Source organism: Cnephaeus nilssonii (genome assembly GCF_951640355.1).
Source record: "Cnephaeus nilssonii genome assembly, chromosome: 6".
Lineage (NCBI taxonomy): Eukaryota > Metazoa > Chordata > Mammalia > Chiroptera > Vespertilionidae > Cnephaeus > Cnephaeus nilssonii.
The window spans coordinates 81,234,915-81,254,106 of NC_137077.1; the positions used below are offsets into that span (position 1 = coordinate 81,234,915).

General features: G+C 37.9%; 1 protein-coding gene across 2 annotated transcripts in view; it reads right to left on the reverse strand.

Moving 5' to 3' along the window:
* KITLG (KIT ligand) overlaps positions 1-19,192 on the reverse strand; it is a 90,086-nt gene that overhangs the window by 27,384 nt on the left and 43,510 nt on the right. For both annotated transcript variants that reach the window (XM_079775194.1, XM_079775193.1), the window contains exon 3: positions 13,500-13,562. In XM_079775194.1, coding sequence (XP_079631320.1) covers positions 13,500-13,562 — 63 coding nt within the window. The remainder of the gene's footprint in view (positions 1-13,499; positions 13,563-19,192) is intronic.

Below are 19,192 nucleotides of genomic sequence, written 5' to 3' on the forward strand. Positions count from 1 at the left end.
ATTTTCCTAGAGTGATAGATTTCAAGCCTCCTTCATAGATGAGTTCCTTTTTTAGAAAAGAAAAACAGTTTGGTAGAAATGTGAACTGAGAGAGAAGCACTTTTGCCTTAGTGGAAGGGCCAACTACATAGTTTTGAGGGCCAAGGGCAAAATGAAAATTTATTTATTATTCAAAAACTTGTCTAAAAAATGATTAAGAATTTTAAGATGGTGACAGAAGAACATTACACCAAGCATGGAGCCCCACCCGTGAGGCCAGCCAACCCACTGGTCAAAGGCTCAAGCCTTGGAGTCAGGCATAACTGGGTTCAATTCAGCCGAGAGACTCCAGGTAAGCTACACAAATTTTCTGAACCTCAATTTGCCTATATATGGAATGGGAATAATGGAACAGGGCAGTAGTGAGGTGATAATGTATATAATTTGAATATAAGTTTCATGAGGGCAGGATTTTTATCAAATCTTGTTCCCAACTGTGTCTCAAGGGGTAGAACAGTGTCTGGCATATGGGAGTTGCTCAGAAACTATTTGCTGATTTGATGCATGAATGACTAAAAAAATAAATGAAAGAGAAAAAATGGATCAGGGGGCCACACCTTCTGCAAAGGGCTAGATAGTTAATATTTTAGACTCTGCATGTCAAGAGGCAAAAATCAAGGCTATTATTCAGGTATGTTTATACAGTAGGAAACAAATTTCCACAAAAAATTATCACAAAATTAAAAATGTAATAATTGAATATGACTTCTTTTGCATAATAATTTAATTTAATTTTCTGAGTAATACAGGTGTACCAACAAGAAGAATAGGATTCTCTTTTTGGGGTCAACATTTTGCTTATTTGGGGATCAAAAGTCAGCATTCTCTATCATCATATAGACCACAAGTGTTCATCTATAAAAACCAATCTCAGCTGGCTGGCTATGTATGCAGAATCAAGCAGCAGACGGGATCTGGGCTACATGGTATAGTTGCTGTAAATGGCTGGGGATCATTAGAGGTTTAGATTATTAGGAAAAACTTCTCAGTATATTAGAATGGATTTTTATAGTTCTTAAATTGATGTGGTGTTATTTAAAATTAGTAATTGATCATAAGTTCAGGTATTTCACATATTTTAAGATTACATTTTCTGTAAGTAGAGGCTCTGAATTCTTTTTTTAATTCTGCTAAAATATTACAGTGAGGCAAATAAGGCAATGATTGGAGATAGCTAAAACTGACTTGGCTTATTAAGATCCTAAATAATTTACTATATCTTCTAGAACCTATTGTATTGGAATGATATAGAGTAACTGAAGCCATGTAAAATGAATCAAACCACTAACCTTTATTTTTCTATTTACCAGCAAAGTATCTCTGTGGAGGAAAGTCAAGTAATTTATTTATTCTAAATTAGATATTGGGGCCATTTTAGACTTATTTAACAGAACAATTTCAATTAATATAATGCAGACAAAAAAGAAACTGGTTTATCTATAGATAGTTAAGCTCCAATTCCTGGAAGCATTAAATGTCATTTAAAAGTTTGGGGGTTGAAAGTTGGGGGGTCAGGGGGATGGAGGAATTGAATTAGAAAAAGAAAAAATGAGAAAAAGCTCATGAATTTGGATAACAGTGCGGTTATTGCAGGGGTGGGGATTTGGGGGAGGTGGAGTAGGGTATAGGGGGTATAAATGGTGATGGACAGAGACTTGACTGGGGTGGTGAACACACAATTCAGTGTACAGAAGATGTGTTGTGGAGTTGTGCACCTGAAACCTATATGATTTTGTTAACCAGCGTCACCCCAATAAAATCAATAATAATAAAAAAAATCTCACATTTAACATGTCCTGACTCTACTCTTCCTCTTCTACATCACATCTCAGCTTAATCGCAATCAGTTTCCAAATCCTGTCAGCTCTACCATTTTAAAGTCTCCCAGATCTATGCCTTGTTCTGCCTGCTTTAGGGCTAGATTACAACCTCCTTTCCTTTCTTACCCCTGTCACAAAACAAACAAACAAATAAAAACTTAGGATCATTGTCTCTGGCTTCATTTAAGTAGAATAAACAAACCACCAGTGTGCATTAATTCAATTAGGCCGTTTCATTCAACTCATCAACCAAGTTCTTAAAGACTATGTGTTTCCAAGAATGTTCAGAATGGATTCTTTGTTTTGTTGAATCAATGCTTATGCTTATCTCAAGCATCTGCAAGTTCATATTTGCACCATTTACAAGTCACTTTCCAAGCTGTTAGTCTTTCCTTTGGGGCTGAACTGCTCTCCAAGTTTCTCTCCATGTAGGCAGTGACAACTACCTTAATATAGTCAGCCCTATCAGCAAGGGTTGGAATTCCTAACATATGGAATACAGCACATACTATGAGTATAGTTTGAATAGTATTTACATGGCAGAACAGCCTTTACCAATTAGTTCACTCCATTGTAATTGTGCAATTTTTTTTTTTTTTTGGCAAGCAAAATCCACATATTAATATCTTAAACTCCTTTGCTCTACTGTCTGAATACACTCTGCCTATCCTTCTCTTGGATCTTCTGACATGTAGGAACCAAAATTAAGTTCCCTTGTTTTGAATTGATCTAAGGGCCTCCTTTTGTTACTGTGGTCTTTTTTGTTTTGTTTTTGTGGTTAAAGTAAAAAATATTTTGTATCTATGAATCTTATTTTTACACTGGGGAATGCCAGTGCTTACTGACACTTCTGTTTATCTCTCTTTTCATCTGAACTCCATGTTTACATTCTGTATTCAAGTTCTCATTTATCTATAACTACACTTCCCATTTTTCACATACCTAATCAACAGTCCAAACAATCAACTTTTTCCAGTAAAATGTTCAATTCTAAAGCTGTAATTTTTTGCAGTTCAATCATGAAACGCCCACTACCTACTCCTACCCCAGTATCCGTCCTTTTAAAGTAATGAACAATTCGTTGCTAGCTGATAAGATATGAACTTCTGGACTATACTGCTGAAAAATATATTTCTAAAAGTTTTGCAATTGTATTTCATTCATTATTAATTCTTGCCACAATTTCATTGGAAAAGGTTGTCTAATAAAGGTTGTAAAAGTTGTATCTTTCCCTTGATTTGTTTAAATAGTTACATTTTAGCTTTTCAAGATTCTTGGATTTATTAAAACTAAAACTGAGACAAATAAATAATATTAAATATCAGCCAGTTTTGACCTGTCTGCCTGCAGGAGAGGTAACCAGTTTTTACTAGAATGTCAAGCAGTTTCGTATTTTCTTTTTAATTAAATATAGTTAATGATTTGCAAAGAGAACAAAACATGACCAACTGAATATTTCATTTGTGAGGAAATAGGTCTTTCTATTTTTCAACTCTTTCAAGATTATGATTAAGAAATGGGTGATTAAAGGTTGTGAAGTTCACAGATGTAATTTTTTCTTTGCCTTAATCACAGACATCATGGTAACTCTTATATTTCAGAGGCAATTTTAAATGTAAATAGTTCTTTATAAATATGAACTCACAGCATTCATTAGAAGAATGTATGATATAAATACCATTCTTTCACAAGTAGAAGAATGTGAAGGCTTAGGAAAGTTGATAAAGCCATGTAGGATGTCATAGCAGTGATGTAAAGACTACCCTTCAAATCCCTGAAGTACATATAACTGAGTTTTATTCAGCCATATACATACAAAAAGAAATATAATCTTTGCTTTGAAAGGGAAAACATGTCTGGATTTTCCCTAACTCCATAGTCTCAATTTCTTACCTTCTTTCTTCGTGGCTTCTGTCTTACATTTTCTGGGTTAATTATAGCAGTTCTAGCTAGGACTACTAAAATAACATATTATATATATATATATATATATATATATATATATATATATATGACATGTATCATTCTAGAATGCTTACTGAATCAATATCTTTGAACTGCTAGCATGCCCCTACCACTGAAGATTTGGTTAAAAACTGTGAATTTCCTAAGGAATTAAAAAATGCATATTTATTTATTTGGAGGGGAGTGGGGAGAAAGGAGGAGAAAGAGAGAAACATCAATTTATTGTTCCACTCAAAATATATATATATATATTTTATTGATTTCAGAGAGGAAGAGAGAGGGAGAGCTAGAAACATCAATGATGAGATAGAGCAGTGGTCGGCAAACTCATTAGTCAACAGAGCTAAATATCAACAGTACAACGATTGAAATTTCTTTTGAGAGCCAAATTTTTTAAACTTAAACTTCTTCTAATGCCACTTCTTCAAAATAGACTCGCCCAGGCCGTGGTATTTTGTGGAAGAGCCACACTGAAGGGGCAAAAGAGCCGCATGTGGCTCCCGAGCCATGGTTTGCCGACCACTGAGATAGAGAATTATTGATTGGCTGTCTCCTGCATGACCCACACTAGGGATCGAGCCTACAACCCGGGCATGCGCGCTGACTGGAAATCTAACGGTGACCTCCTGGTTCAGAGGTTGACACTCAATTACTGAGCCAGGCCGGCTGGGCTATTGTTCTGCTTATTGATACATTCATTGGTTGATTCTTGTATGCGCCCTGACTGGGGATGGAACTGCGAACTTGGTGTTTCGGGACCACACTCCAACAACTGAGGTACTGGTCCAGGGTGAGCTTCCTAAGGGATTTTTAAAGTACCATGAGCACCAAATTAATGATTTAACAAAATGGTATTTTTTAAAGATATAAAAACTACTATAAATAAAGGCATTCTAAACATAACTAGGAATATGACTGCTTCCTAAAACCAACAAAGAAAATATCGATGCAGCCCTGTCTGGTTTGGCTCAGTGGATAGAGTGTCTGCCTGTGGACTAAAGGTTCCCAGGTTCAATTCTGGCCAAGAGCACATTCCTGAGTTGTTGGCTCGATCCCCAGTAGGGGCATGCAGGAAACAGCCAATCAATGATTCTCTCTCATTGATGTTTCTGTCTCTCTCTCCCTCTCTCTTCCTCTCTGAAATCGATAAAAATATATTTATAAAAAAGAAAATATCCATGCACATTCTAAAAATACACATAAATTTAAAATAGATATTATATGAATTTCATAAGACATGTGATAGAACACTTCTGCAGTCTCAGAACTAGTTGAAATACAGTGTGTGCTTTGAAAACATCGTGGGAACTTGCTGATTTGGGCATGCTTTCTCCTTCCCACCTTCCTGCTTCTTCCAAGAAACTGTCCTGGTTTATTAGTTGAAAGAATCTGACACTTTATGACACTAAGCACCAGGCTCAGATGCAGAGTCACCACAGCTCTATGGAAATAGGAGCTGAAAGTGGGCAAGACGTGCTAACAGTAAGTCCTCAACTTTGTCCATAGGGTCTACAACTTTAAGCAAAATGGCATATAATGAAGCCAATTTTATGACAGGCTAATTGATTTACCTATTTATATTTAATAAGAGTTAAGTTGCTATGGCATCTCATCAATATTTTTAGTAACAAAACAGCATAAAATGAAATGACATTATTCAAGGACCTGCTCGATAACACTTCTTTGTGGATGCCCCTGGCACCACTTCTGATTTGGTAGCTGTTCCTACAGATATCTGTGTGCCTCCTTAGTGGGTCTAAGGTAGGTGTCTACACGGTGAGACTCCTCCACAAAGGAGTTGAGGTAAAATCCCCATTAGAGATTCTGAGGGAGAAAAGCCCTGGCTCACACGCTGTGAGGCTTCTGAGAAACAGTGGTGTTCACCCAGTCTTCTAATCCAACTAATCGAATTACCAGCATTACCGTCCAGTTTGAGTGCTTTTGTCTCCTTTTCTTTAATATGTGTCAAACCTCAGTCTTGCCAGAATTAGAGGTATGAGTGCCCAGGGCACAAAGCATTCCCTTTCTTTCCTCTCATGCTTCCAGCATTTACCCCCTAATTGAGCAATCCATCGGATCTAGAGCCATGCCATTAGAAGCACAATAGTTTAAATCCAGAAGGAATACTAAAGACCATGTGGCCCAGTTGTTCCAATATCATAAATGAGAAAACCAGTGATGTGGTTTGTCCAAGGTTACACCAAGAACTTAAACAGAAATATGAGAAACCAAGACTAGAACACCTGCTAGTTCTTTCATCAATGAGTACAGTCAAAGTACATAAACTATTTTTTCTGCCAGGTTTACCAGGACTCTGCTTGCACATCTGGATCAGGTGCACTGGTCCTTAGGCTCAATTAAGAGATCTCTGGGTAATGGCATGGCTCATTCTGTCTCATTCCAATGAATCCAGTGTCATTCTGATGAAAGAAACTTTCTCTGAGCAACTGTCACAACCAAATAGCAGATGTCAATTGCCATGAGTCAACCTTCTTTCCTCTCCTTCTGGTTTTTATTCTTAGGGCTAGAAAGCAGACAGGACACCATCCTGCCACTCTCAAACATCCCATGGATAGGCAAAGTGAGAACACTCCTATAAAAGTACTTTGCAAAATACTGTGTGCTCCCATTTCTAGTGTAGAGTCTCCAAAATCTTAATTCCCTTTTGGATGAGCTGGGTTTTGTCAGGATTTATTTTAGTCCTCTCCCTAAACAATTAATTTGGGTCTTCAGAGTTCACTTTAGGCTTTGTACCTTTGCATTTTCTTGTTTGAGTTAGAGTGATGTAGAAACCTCAATCTGATTAAGATGGTAATCAGCCCAAACACTATAAATATGTGTTGTTTCCCAGAGCAGGTCTATAAATGGCTCCCGAGGCAGACACAAAATAGCACAGTGAGGAGGGAACAGCATGAGGAGGGGAGGGGAGGGCAGCAAGGATGACCCACAGGCTCAACTCCAGTCCCAACTCTGCTGACACAGTTTGGAATTTTAGACAAGTCTATTCAGAACTTCAGTTTCTCTGTCTTTGAAAAAAGGGTCTGTCTAATCTGTGGTAGCCAAAATGGGGCCAATACTCAATATGTGGCCAGTGTGACTACAATCTTAAGTTCACTTAATTTTAGTTTTTTAAATTTAAAAATCAGTACCTGATTCAGTGACTAGAAAGCTTTTAAGTATGTTTGGAAAAGCCAGGTATGTGAACCTATATTTTCATGAAAATCTAAATATGGACTAAATATTTCTGATGAAAACTTAGTGCCTGAACTAGAATGTGCTGTAGGTGGGTTCTGAATAATATAAAACAATGTAAAACATTCCATTAATAATTTTATATAGATTGTAAGGTAAAATGATATTTTAGACCACATGAAATTTATTATTATAGTTACACCTTTCCCTTGTAACTTTTTTTTAATGTAATGACTGGACAATTTAAGATTACATATGTGGCTTCTATTATATTTCTTTCAGACAGTAATGGGATAGGTGTCCTGAGCAGTGCCTTAGTATAATCACTTATTTATTAAGATGGACCCTGTAGATTAAATACACAAAAGAGCCATTTAAAAATACTATTTGATGTATTTTATTCATTTAACTAACATTTATACTTAATCATTTAAAAAATACTTATTATATGAGAGGTAGAGGTAGATAATTACCGTGTCTACTTGGCTGACTTCTCTTTCTATAGTAAGTACTCCAAATCTGAGGGTCAACCCTCAGGAGCTGTACTTACAATTAGTGAACTTGCTCTGTGGCCACAGCTGATTGGACAATGGTGGACCCTGAGCTTGATGGGCCAATCAAAAAGTCCCTCCCCCAAACTAGTAGTGGTGATAGGAACTAATAACCAGTCTCTGCAGGGCTGAAACTGTAACATGAAAATTTGGGAGCGCTGGGGAAGTTACAATCTACCAGGTGACTGGGACAGAGGAGACAAATTCTGTCAGACAGAATAGAATGAGGCAGAGATGCAGAAATGGAGAAAGGAAAATCCAGTTTTTGTGTCTTCATCATTTTTTTCACAATACTTTGAGGCAAATATATAACACATGCAATTTTAAACAGTTGGGTAAGCAATATATGATCAGGTTCCCAAAATGAAGAGTTTCTGGAAAAATTCTATAGAAATTCAGAGAAACCATGTCAGTATTATGTAGCAGCACCAAGAAAAAGCACAGTAGGTATGATGTCCAAATGATACAGGGAAGAAAGAGCATGATATGAACAGTAGGGAATGGCCTGGTGAGAAGGCCTGGTGAGAAAGAAGGATCTTAGGCTGACCTTGGAGGAAATGACCATTAAGATGCTTTCAGCCCCAGGATAACTGCATGATTCTGTGGGGAGAATTTGAATGGGTAGACGGGAGGGAGAAAGGCATCCCTGGCAAAGGGAAGTAGCACTCAATAGTCTTGAAGTTTAGAATAAGCACAGCAATTTTAGAAGGCAGGGACTCATCTGGCTGGGGTGGTGAGTTTGTGTTGGGGAATATGGGTCTTAAGGTGAGGTAGTTAGGGTGGGGCAAGATTGTGGAGAGTCCTGAGCAAGCATCAGATTCAGGAATTTGGCTTTCAGCCTTCAGTCACTGGGAACAAAGAGAAAGTTCTTGAATATGGAAATGACTCAATAATAAGTAGTATAATAGAAGGCTCAAGGAAACCATGATTCCTCAAAATTTGCATAATATAACTCTCACACTGAAGATCTTTTACAAAATGAACACCTACCTAAAAAAAGACAAGAGTAATATTGCAGAGCAGATATTATGTGTTGTTATAGGCATTCACCTCACCTCATCATATTAATCGTGTGAAGTCTATTCAGGTCAAATTTGTACCTCAGGGAAATTACAAGTGATTACATGTTGGGGAACTTTCCTCCTTCCTTCCGTCTTCACTTTCTTTCAGCAGATATTTATTAAGTGCCTATCACCCATTAGGCAGTGAGGATATTAAAAAGCAAACATACAATTCCTGCCCTCATGAAGTTCACAAGTGGACAATTATTGATAAAATAATTCCACAAATAAATGGAAAACTACTACTCTGAGGCGCGCTGGGGAAAAACTTTCTAATAGGAGGATTTGGTGTCATCAAGGAGAGGGAAGGCTTCCTTAAAGAAGTGAGATTGACTCTGGAAGAGTCAGCAGTTACCTACACAAGAGGACAGACCAGATTCCAGGTACAGAGAAAGCCATGCGCAGAGGTGCCTCGCAGTGGGGAACATGTGCGGATGAGGGCCGGAGCAGGATATGGAAAGGTGCCAGATCAAACAGCTCTTGGAGGCCTTGTTTAAGGAGCTCCTTTTCCTGTTTCCCAAGAGCAATTAAGAGCCGTTCAAAGTACATGAAGGAGGAGTTAAATGATCGCTTGAAATTTTTCTTTTTTAATCAGTATCGACTAAAAAAAATGGAAACCTTCAATGATGAATTCTGAAATGGCCAGGGAGATTGGAGGAGCCCAGAAGCAGCCGAAGAAGGGGAGACTAGTCCAGAAGTGAAATCATGCATACCTGAGGAAGGGTGTTGCAGAGGGAAGATGGCTGGGAGGCATATGGTTAGAGTAACGTTACATATTGCCAATAACTTGTTCAACCCTGCTTAATTTAACTTAATTAAAAATTGACATGATAGTCAAGACTGGTTCAGGTAAGAATCATCAATGGCTGCTAAACTTACAGGAGGAACTTTGATGAGGAATTGGACATCATCTGAAAGTGTCTCCCCAAAGATTACTTATCAGTTGCCAATGAGTAAATACACAGAAACAGTGGAACACCTGCACCAGGTGATCACACAACGAGCACCAGGAAGGGGAGATGGACAATATGTGCCTCTAGATGTGATAACCTGAGGCATCATCACTTATGTCACATAGAGGCTGGCCATGCCTAAACTGAATATAGCCATTCAGAAACTGTACTACTGGGGAGGGCTGTATTACTGAAAACTTTCACTCTCATAAATACAAACAGCTAGGAGCTCTTAAAGGAGACTAATGAGACATGATGTATTCGTTTCCATAAACTTAGTGCACTTGAAAAAATTTATTAGTTTATAGTCCCTGAGGTCAGGAGTCCAAATAGGTCTTAGTAGGTGCAAATCAAGGTGTTCGATGGGGCTGTTTCTTTTAAAGGCTCTACAGGATAACCCCTTTCCTTGCCCTTTCCAGCTTTAGAGGATGTCTGCATTCCTTGGCTTATGGCCCCTTCCTCCATCTTCAAAGCCAGCAATGTAATATCTTCAAATCACTCTCTCTGGCTCTGACACTCCTGCCTCCCTCTTATAATGATGCAAGTCATTAGATTTGGCCTGCCTCGGTAATCCAGAATACTCTCCCCATCTCAAAATCCTTAACTTAGTTATATCTGCAAAGTCCTTTTTGCCTTGTCAGGCAATACTAGATTCACAGCAGGAGACATGTGTGGGGAGCCATTATTCTGCCTATCACACTTGATATAAAAATATAAATTATAATCCTAGATCGCTTCTTGTATTGGAGAAAAAGAAATGCCCCCCCCCCAAAAGTTGTTAAAATTGAAATACAGCCAGTGGATTGAAATATTCTACTTATTCCTAAACTTATTGAAGTTGACAGCTTACAATGTTGTTATGTAAGAGAAAATAATTTACTTTAGGAAGTATACACTGAAGTGTGTAGGGGTAAACAGACATTATGTATACAACTTATTCAGCAGGTTTAGAAAAATAATAAAACACACATGTGTGCAAAGAAAGCAAGCATTTAGGAAATTAAATAATGGAAAATATTAAAAGTTGATGAATCTGGATTAAAGAGTATATGGGTGTTCTTTGAGTAATAGTCTTGCAAACTTTTCTGTAAATTTGAAGTGATCCCCAAATAAAAAGTTAAAAGAAAACTGATGAATACATAATTTACTTTTATTGAAAACAGATAAAGAGTTTTTAACTTAAATACCATAAGCAACTCACAGTCTATATCATTTTATAAACATGAAAATGACCGAAGATGTGTGGCACAGATTCAGCGACTTAATATTTGTCCTTTCTATAGTAACATTACTAGTAAATGGAAAGGCTGGGAAATGTTTAAGACTTTTAAGGTTAGGAACTTAAAGGACATCTTAAGCCTGGCAGTATTACAGCTTTAGGAAGTTTAAAATAGAATAGGTAACTATCCTAAATATCAAACTGTTGACCACACCCTGCTATTTGTGAGAGAGAACCTACTAGGCAATTTTCTAGGAAGGCCCTTAGAAAAGCAAGCTCTCCTTCTCAGGTGTATTTATCTGATTTTTAAAACAAAAGCAAATAATAATAATAATAATAATAATAATAATAATAATAATGTGTATTCTATTCTAGCGCTTTCTTCTGCCCGGTGCTGCAGGCAGAATTTTATTGCTTTGGCCCCAGAGAAGTTTTTGGTGCCCATTTTGATTCCCACTCCACCCTTTATTGTTTAAACACAAAAGATAAGGCAGCTGGGACTCTGACCACAGACAAATAATCAGGGGCCTGTCCACTGGGAAACTCCTCTGATCTTGGCAGCAACTCCGGTTTTAAAAGGAAGGTAAAAAGAACGCTTAAGACCGGTTTCTGCGCACAGCCCTATGTGTGGGCTTGTTTTCCTTGCCAACTGTGGTAGCCAAAAACAGAGTTACTCCCCAGCTATGCCAGGATGGAGTGCCAAGATCAAATAATAGTGGACTTTTCTCAATTACAGAAACAGAAAGAAAACATGTGGCAAAGAGCTGGCTTTATTTTTACAAGTTTGGCTCTCGCTATCACCAGCCAGTACCAAAATGTGTGATTGAGAGTAATCGATGATTATACCGTACACAATAATCTATTCCCGTTATTTTCAGTGTAACCTTGCTTTTCAAAGAGCCGCCTGATGTCTTTGAGTGAGTTCGGCAATCAGAGGCCCAGAGTGCTTCTCCAGCCCAGAGCAGGGTGTGTCTTTACCACGTAGGTGCTTCACTTAGAACACTTTCCCTCACCGGTGTAATTATTTAGATAACCGCATTCTGTAACCCAGGGGTAAGTCACGTGACCCCAGGATTCTTTTTAAGATGGGTCACTCTCTAGTTGTGCAACCCTGGGCAAAATACTTCTGGGTTGCAAACCACAGTGTGTCATTTGTAAAAGAGGAGTCACCTTAGCTATCCTGCTGCCCTCACAGGTTTTTTCCGTAACCATCCAAGGAGACAAATATGTGAATTCATTGTGAAAAAGGCCAGGTAATTTCTCCCCAGTTTTTTTAACATAAGACTAAATTGACATGTATTTGTTTCTTAAAGTGTCTGGTGAAATGCTGTTTCCATAGTTTTTCCTAAACAAATACTTGCTGCCTGAGTGACTGAATGATGACATTAATTAACTTTTGGGATGCTGTGGTTTTACATTCCTATCTCTAGAGAACTCCCCCTAATCCAATAGGCTTTGACCTAGGCTCAAGGATAACTGGTTCCGCATGAAGGTACATGTTCAAAGGTGTTCTAAGGAACATTAGACAGTTCATGCTAAAAGGTTTACTAAGGAAAAGAAATGTGCCTTTGACCTTCTCTTGTAATGATAACCTTATAGTCTTTGAAACACGTTTTAAGCACAAGCCCTTAGTGATGTACTTAACACACTTAAACTGGTAATGATTTTGATTGAATCAAAGCCTCAGACAATTTGCACAAGGTGGGTGTATAGTATTTGGTAATTTAAGGAAAGATGTCTACTTGCAGAGTAGAGTACCCCAAATGGTTTCAAATTAACTCAACACAATATGTTAGTTAGAATGAATCAATATGGAGCAACACATTATATCTCAAAGGCATGTTGCAATCATAAGCAACCTGCATAGTGGTACATGCAGTATAATGGCATTAACATAAATATGAAAACATGCAAAAAAACCCAATATATTATGTATGGATGCAGAGTTTGCAGTAATAAAACTATAAGAGCACAAGGGCTACTGTGTTCTATTGTGCTCGACACAACTCCAGGGGAGGCTTACCTCACGCCAAGTCTTAAAAACATGCCTTGGAATAAAATATTCCAGTTCAGAATACTTGTTCATAAGAGACAATTGTCCCTAAGAGACAAAGTGGGAACTAATGGAGATAGGAAAAGGGAATACAGGGGACTTAGTATATGTAGAATGCCTCATTATTAAAAAACATATTTGAAGCAAATATTGCACAGTGCAAGGTTTGACAAGCTATGTGATGGATACATGGGCATTACATTTCCTATGCTTGAAATATTTCTTCATATATGAATTCTTCAAATATTTCTTCCCAATGAAAAATCATTAAAATTTCTTGGTTGCAGTAACAAAGGAGTATTTATAATCATAACCTCATATTTTTATTATAAGGTTCTAAGAATCTATTGTAAGGTTCTAATAAATTCTAAGATAAAATATTTTGTGTTCTCAAATTAAATAGAAAAGAGACTTATATAGGACCTTTTTAAGTATAGAAAAAATTTACATAATTTTACACTGAAGCCTTTTTGGGGAGAGGCTAAAGGAAAAAGAGAAATTTGTGGTTAGTTCCAAATTTGGGAGTAGAGGTTTAGGAGACAACTTGCAAACTTCTAAATGTCAGATAATTTTCTATCTTAATAAGGTGATACCATCTCATTTTTCAGCTACCAAAATGAAACTCTGAAAACTACAGTTTACATACCAAAACGTCCATTCCGGGGACATACTTGAGGCCTATCTTATAGTCTTTTGGAAGATTTGCCACCTACAGAGACAAAAAAAAAGAAAAGAAAGAAAAAAAAAACACTGTAAGAAAATCCATACATAACAATTAATATGCTATTTTTAGTAGTTTGGAGAAACACACATACAAACCTGTTATGTTTTTAAGTTACACAGAATTTCAATATTTACACATAAAATGACTTTCATTCTTGATTTCCCTTTGTAATGAAAGGCAATCTCCAAAAAAATAAAGTCATAATACAAATCCTTTGGACTATAAATTTACTTATGGAAACATGATCTGAACTGCAATTTCCATCTGTGGTCTTGGAAATTCCCTTCCGGGATTATTCTCCTATGATTCCTCCCTATAATCAGGAATACAACATGTTTTCCTTATCAGTAGTTCACAAAGTAATATGTCAACATCACTAGGGCACCTGGTAGGAATGCAAGTTCCCGGTCACACCAGACCTGCAGACTCTCACTCCACAAGTCCCAGGCCATTCTGATGGGTGCTCAAGTCTGAGAACTACTGTTCTATGTTGTTCTTAGGAAAAACGTCAGCAAAACTTCTAAAGGATGCTAATTATGGGATGGAGATGCTTTATAACTTAAATAATTTAGAAAAGTCCAATTCATCCACTTTCCTAGGGCTGAACATCTGAGATGCCTCAAATATTTCCCTAATTTCTTTTAAAGGCTTTAAAAATAGATCTAACACATTGCCATCAGTCATTGTGGCATAAATTGAACAAGCACCTGATTTGGAACCAGGGAATTTGAAACAAATCTAAATTCTGCACTTTGGTGTCTCTCACATATAAAATGGAGATAAAGATACTCAGGCCAAGTAGTCATGAACTGAGGTAAGGGAATGTGTCAAACACATCATAAACACTCAATCTATGTTGAAAGCTATACTGGCAACTGACTTCCAAGCACACAGAGTTCTGGGTTCTCTCATATCCTTTCTTACATATAGCACCAGCTCTGCCTCCCCACCCTTCAAGCTTTGTTAAAATTTCCATCTGAATAATACAGCCAACAATTGATTTAGCCCACTGGCTCTTAAAACAATATATAATGTGAAAATGTGGTTTTGCACTGTTACATCTTCAATGGATCTACCCTGCTTTTGCAGACTTATCTTCCTCTCATCCTGTCTCTAAAATCTTTACTGTTCCCCAAAGTAAGCTGGGACCTTGTACATATTTGCTGGACTATGTCATCTCTGACAGGTGATGACCTAGTCAGGGTGTCCTATAACACAACCCATGTTTCTTCTTGGCCTTGCCAATAGCTTCTAGAATCTGAGAACAATTTGGTGAGAAAATAATCCAGGCAAAGGCATACTAGTAAGTACAGGTGACCCTGGAACAATGCAAGGGTTAGGGGCATCGACCCCCATGAAGTTGAAGATCCATGTGTAACTACAGGTCAGCCTTCCAAATACATAGATTCCCAACTGCAGATAGAAAATACGTAGTCGAGGGGGAGCCACTGTGCTCACTACAATTCTACCTCCAGTGGTACCTCCGCACACTCCCATCTCAGCCTCCAGCTTAACATTTACCACATATTTACTGGGTGTCAGGCACTGTGCTCATTAAGGACTTACGCTGCATGATTGTATCCAATCCCCAGATCCCTGTGACATATTATCTGTATTTCACAAATGAACAACTTGAGGCTCAGAGAGGTGAAGGAACCTGAGTAAGGTCACACTATTCAGTGTTAAGTCTGCACTGGAACTCAGCTCTCTGACAGCAAGGCCTCCCTTGCCTCTTGGCTCCCCTGCACGTTTTCATCTACTTTCTGCCTGTTTGTCCTGGGCATTTTCCACTCATGAGGCCACCATCATCTCTCCTCATGCCATCCCCACCAAATTAATAATATAATGGGCACCCTGCTGCTTGTTGAAAATGTGTCTGGGCTGCCACAGAGGCAGTATTTTTAATTGTTAATTTAGGAGTTACACTCTTGCCTTTTACACTTAATTTTCTTCCTCTCCCACCATACTTCCGTAACTTCTTTTGTCTTTAGGATCTTCATCCCCATCTTTGGAAAGCAAAGTGACTTAGTCGTGTTCTGTCAGCCCTGACACAGCTGACGCCTTTGCAGGTATAAAAGCTGGAATCAGACTGAGCAGCAACATTTTTTCATCATGAACCAACCATGTACATTAAAGCCATTCCAGATGGAGAGACATGGCAAGCTGCTCTGAACACAAGTTGCTTGACAATCTGGCCCTTCTTTATATATAACTTACATAACCAAAAATATAGAACTGGTCAAGTCAGTATTCAGAAACTCAGGATCTGAGTATACACACCTAAAGTGCAGAGAAAATGGAAGAAATATGCTGGCCAATTCCATTTTATTAGTAATTTATCTATTAAAAAATTGTTTAAGAAAGTTAAAGAAACCTCATAAAAAGTTATCTGGCCAACACACTAAAATCTCTATACCTTACCACTTGAAGGATGGATAATAATAAAGACAATTCTCCATTAAACTGATTTAATATTTAATTTCTGATGGGGCTTAAAAGTAATGATACTTTTGAAAAATGCTATACAACTAATAAAAAGTTTTTATACACGGTCTCTACCACAGCCCCATGAGGTGTATATCATTAAACCTAGTTTACGGATGAAGGCCTGGAGGCTCAGGGAAGTTAAGTGGCACCTGGAGGTCACAGGCACCAGGAGTTCCTAGTGGGGATGGGATGCAAATCCTGGCTCTGTGTGCTGCTCTCAGCACAGTTCTCTCTCTCCTTCGTGACTTTCTTGGTGTGCACCGATTCCTTTCCAATTACATTTGGGAGAGAATTTAGGAAGTCAAGTTGTAGATTTTTATGGTCAGTTCGTGAATTATTATATTACTTTCTAAGCATTAAGGTTTGTTGAACAGCATTCAAAAAGCACAGAAAACCCTGTGATAAATTCAGCTTCTCTGAGCAGAGGGAGCCTATGGCCTGGAACTGGAAGATGTTCCTTTGAAGCAGTTAGTTTTTGGGGGACACACAGCCCGGGTTGGATCCAGGCCCTGCCACATGCTAACTCTTCAGCAAGTAATCTACTTTAGTTTTAATTTCCACATGTGTAAAATGGAAATCATAATAGAATATTACTAGTGGATTTATAAAGACTAATTTAGAATTAAAGACCACATTTTAAATACTTAGTGCTCCAGCATGGCATATGAATGAGTATGTCACAAGGGAATGGGGCATTAGACTAGACAGAGGAAGGGTCACAGGCAAAGACAAAGCGGTGGGAAAGCACATAGTGTCTTTGGGAGACCAGAGACAGAAAAATCAGGCTTCTGCAGATGAGAGGGCAGGAAATACACCGGAAGCCACCTTAGAAAGCCCCTGAATGTTGGGCTAAGGAGGCCCAATGGGAGGCCGAGAAGTTTCAGTGGGACCAGGTCTGCCACCAGAGCCCACAGCAAGTCACTTCTGCCTGAGGGACATCACTTCCTCTCTGGGGAACTTCTACTTCTCGTCTGTAAAATGAAGAGGGTGAACTAGATAATTACTAAAAATCAGTCTGATTTAACTCTCATGTAAGCAGGAGTATTGCACTGAATGTTTAAGAGGGAACAGGATAGTAAACTTAGGAAGATCAGTCTGGAAGGATGGATTGGAGCAAGGAGAGAACAGAGATGGGAAACAGTTTAGAAGACCACTGGGCAAGTGCTGAGCATGTGTTCAATATTTATATAGAGACTGGGAGCTGAAAAAGCAGAAATGTGGTTTAGACTCCAGGGAAGTATCCTGTTGGTAGGTTAAGTGGATAAGTAACCAAGGCTACAGATTTTGAAAATAAATATATTGTAGTAAAATAAGCTCAGGGCAAAATTAAATAAAGTCGAGCCTAATTGATGGAAAATTTTACCAAAGGCCAGATTATCCCAATGAACTTTGTAGTTTGGTGTCCCAAGATGTCAATACTATACCAGACTGTAAAATGCATAAAACTGCAAAAACAAGTCACTTGATAATGGGCTGGCTTTACTATGTGGGCTCATATACTATCTTTTTTGAAATGTGTTAAGAATTGATCATACTCAGTGACACTGGGGGAGGGTAGAGTATAAAGGAACAGCATGCAAAACTGCTGGATACTGAGCCAAAAAAAAAAATCATTGCAAGCCAGATAGACACTGGCTGCATACCATGCCCTGCAGGTATCTGGACTCAGTAGAAATATTCAACTCAGAATATTTAACTCCCTCTGTATGTCATGGATCTGAAAACCTTTGGATCTTCAAATGTCACTGAGGTCCCCAAATGTCCCTAACTCAGTGTTTGCTTAGACATCCTTGTCAAGACACTTATTTATCTCAGTTGTTTCTCCCAAGTTCTAGGTAAGAATGAAAATGCAATAGTAGTAGCTCCTGACCCCTTTGACATTGTACATAAAATGTGGTGCAAATGCGGCCCTTTTATGGGGAAGGGTCCACAATTTTCAGAGTCTCATCAGATCCAAATCACTGCTGTAGAGGGAAAACAAGCAAACTGTACTCCTGTAATTAAATGTCATAGTTCACTCATGTACAACAGCTTAGAGTGATGTTGGCTGTTGAGTCTTCAGAAATAAACAGGAGAAAGCTTTTTGCTTTTTAAAATTCTCCTTATAAGTCATCTTCTATTAATATTGATAAAAAATCTAAGTAACCAGGTCAATTACCTTTAGTTTTCAAAGGTATTCAGATTATTTTTAATAATACCTTAATTAATTATTTAAAAAATTCGATGACAACTTCACGAGACTTTTCTGGATCATATTTTCTCAGTGAAGAATACAGAAAAAGTTAGGTGACCCTTGTCTTCTTTCAAACAGAAGAGATAACAAATTCTGTTTCACAGACACACCTTATGACTTCAGTTAGGTAGTACTAATTGCACTTCTATAATATGACGGCTTCCTAATCATAAAATAGGTGACTACTACCTAGAAAATAAAACTCAATAGGTTACAATGATAATTCTTACAGTACAGTTGAGATTTACATCTTAAATTAAGACCTTGTAAATTAAGAACTGGGTTCTTGTGCTTCAGACCAGAGACAGAGACAGGAAATGATGGGTTCAAATCTCTACTCAGCTTCCTCTTTACAAGAGAGGATAGTCAACTGACATACTATCAGTAGGCCTCAGCTTCTTAACCAATTAACTGGTGCTAAAAAAAAATGACCTCCTAGGGTCGTGAAAATTAAAGGAAAGAATCCATACCGGGTGCTTTGCATGGTGTCTGGGTACTCAGACAAGAACTACTGCTTTAACAAGTCAAGGAGTGGGAGACATAGAATGTAAGTGGTTTATTCCATAAAGAAAGAACTCACAATGTTTTCTTCATCATAAAACTGACATGCTTGGCAATATAGCAAGCCATCACATATATCATTTCCAGTACACTTCTGTCCTTTCTTTGAGTACTAAAAGTCCTAACTTTATTTTTAAATAAAGACATTTCTACTGACCACAGGAACAGAAATTAATGCTAAGTATTGCAAACTAATAAAAATAAACTTTAAAAACACTCCAGCTACAGAATCATTGTTTTTCAAGGGTCAAACAGTATGTGAGACCTCTGCTTTTAAAGAGAACATATGCTTAGAATTCACCTAGAAATGGAAAGACTCAAAAAATTCCAATCC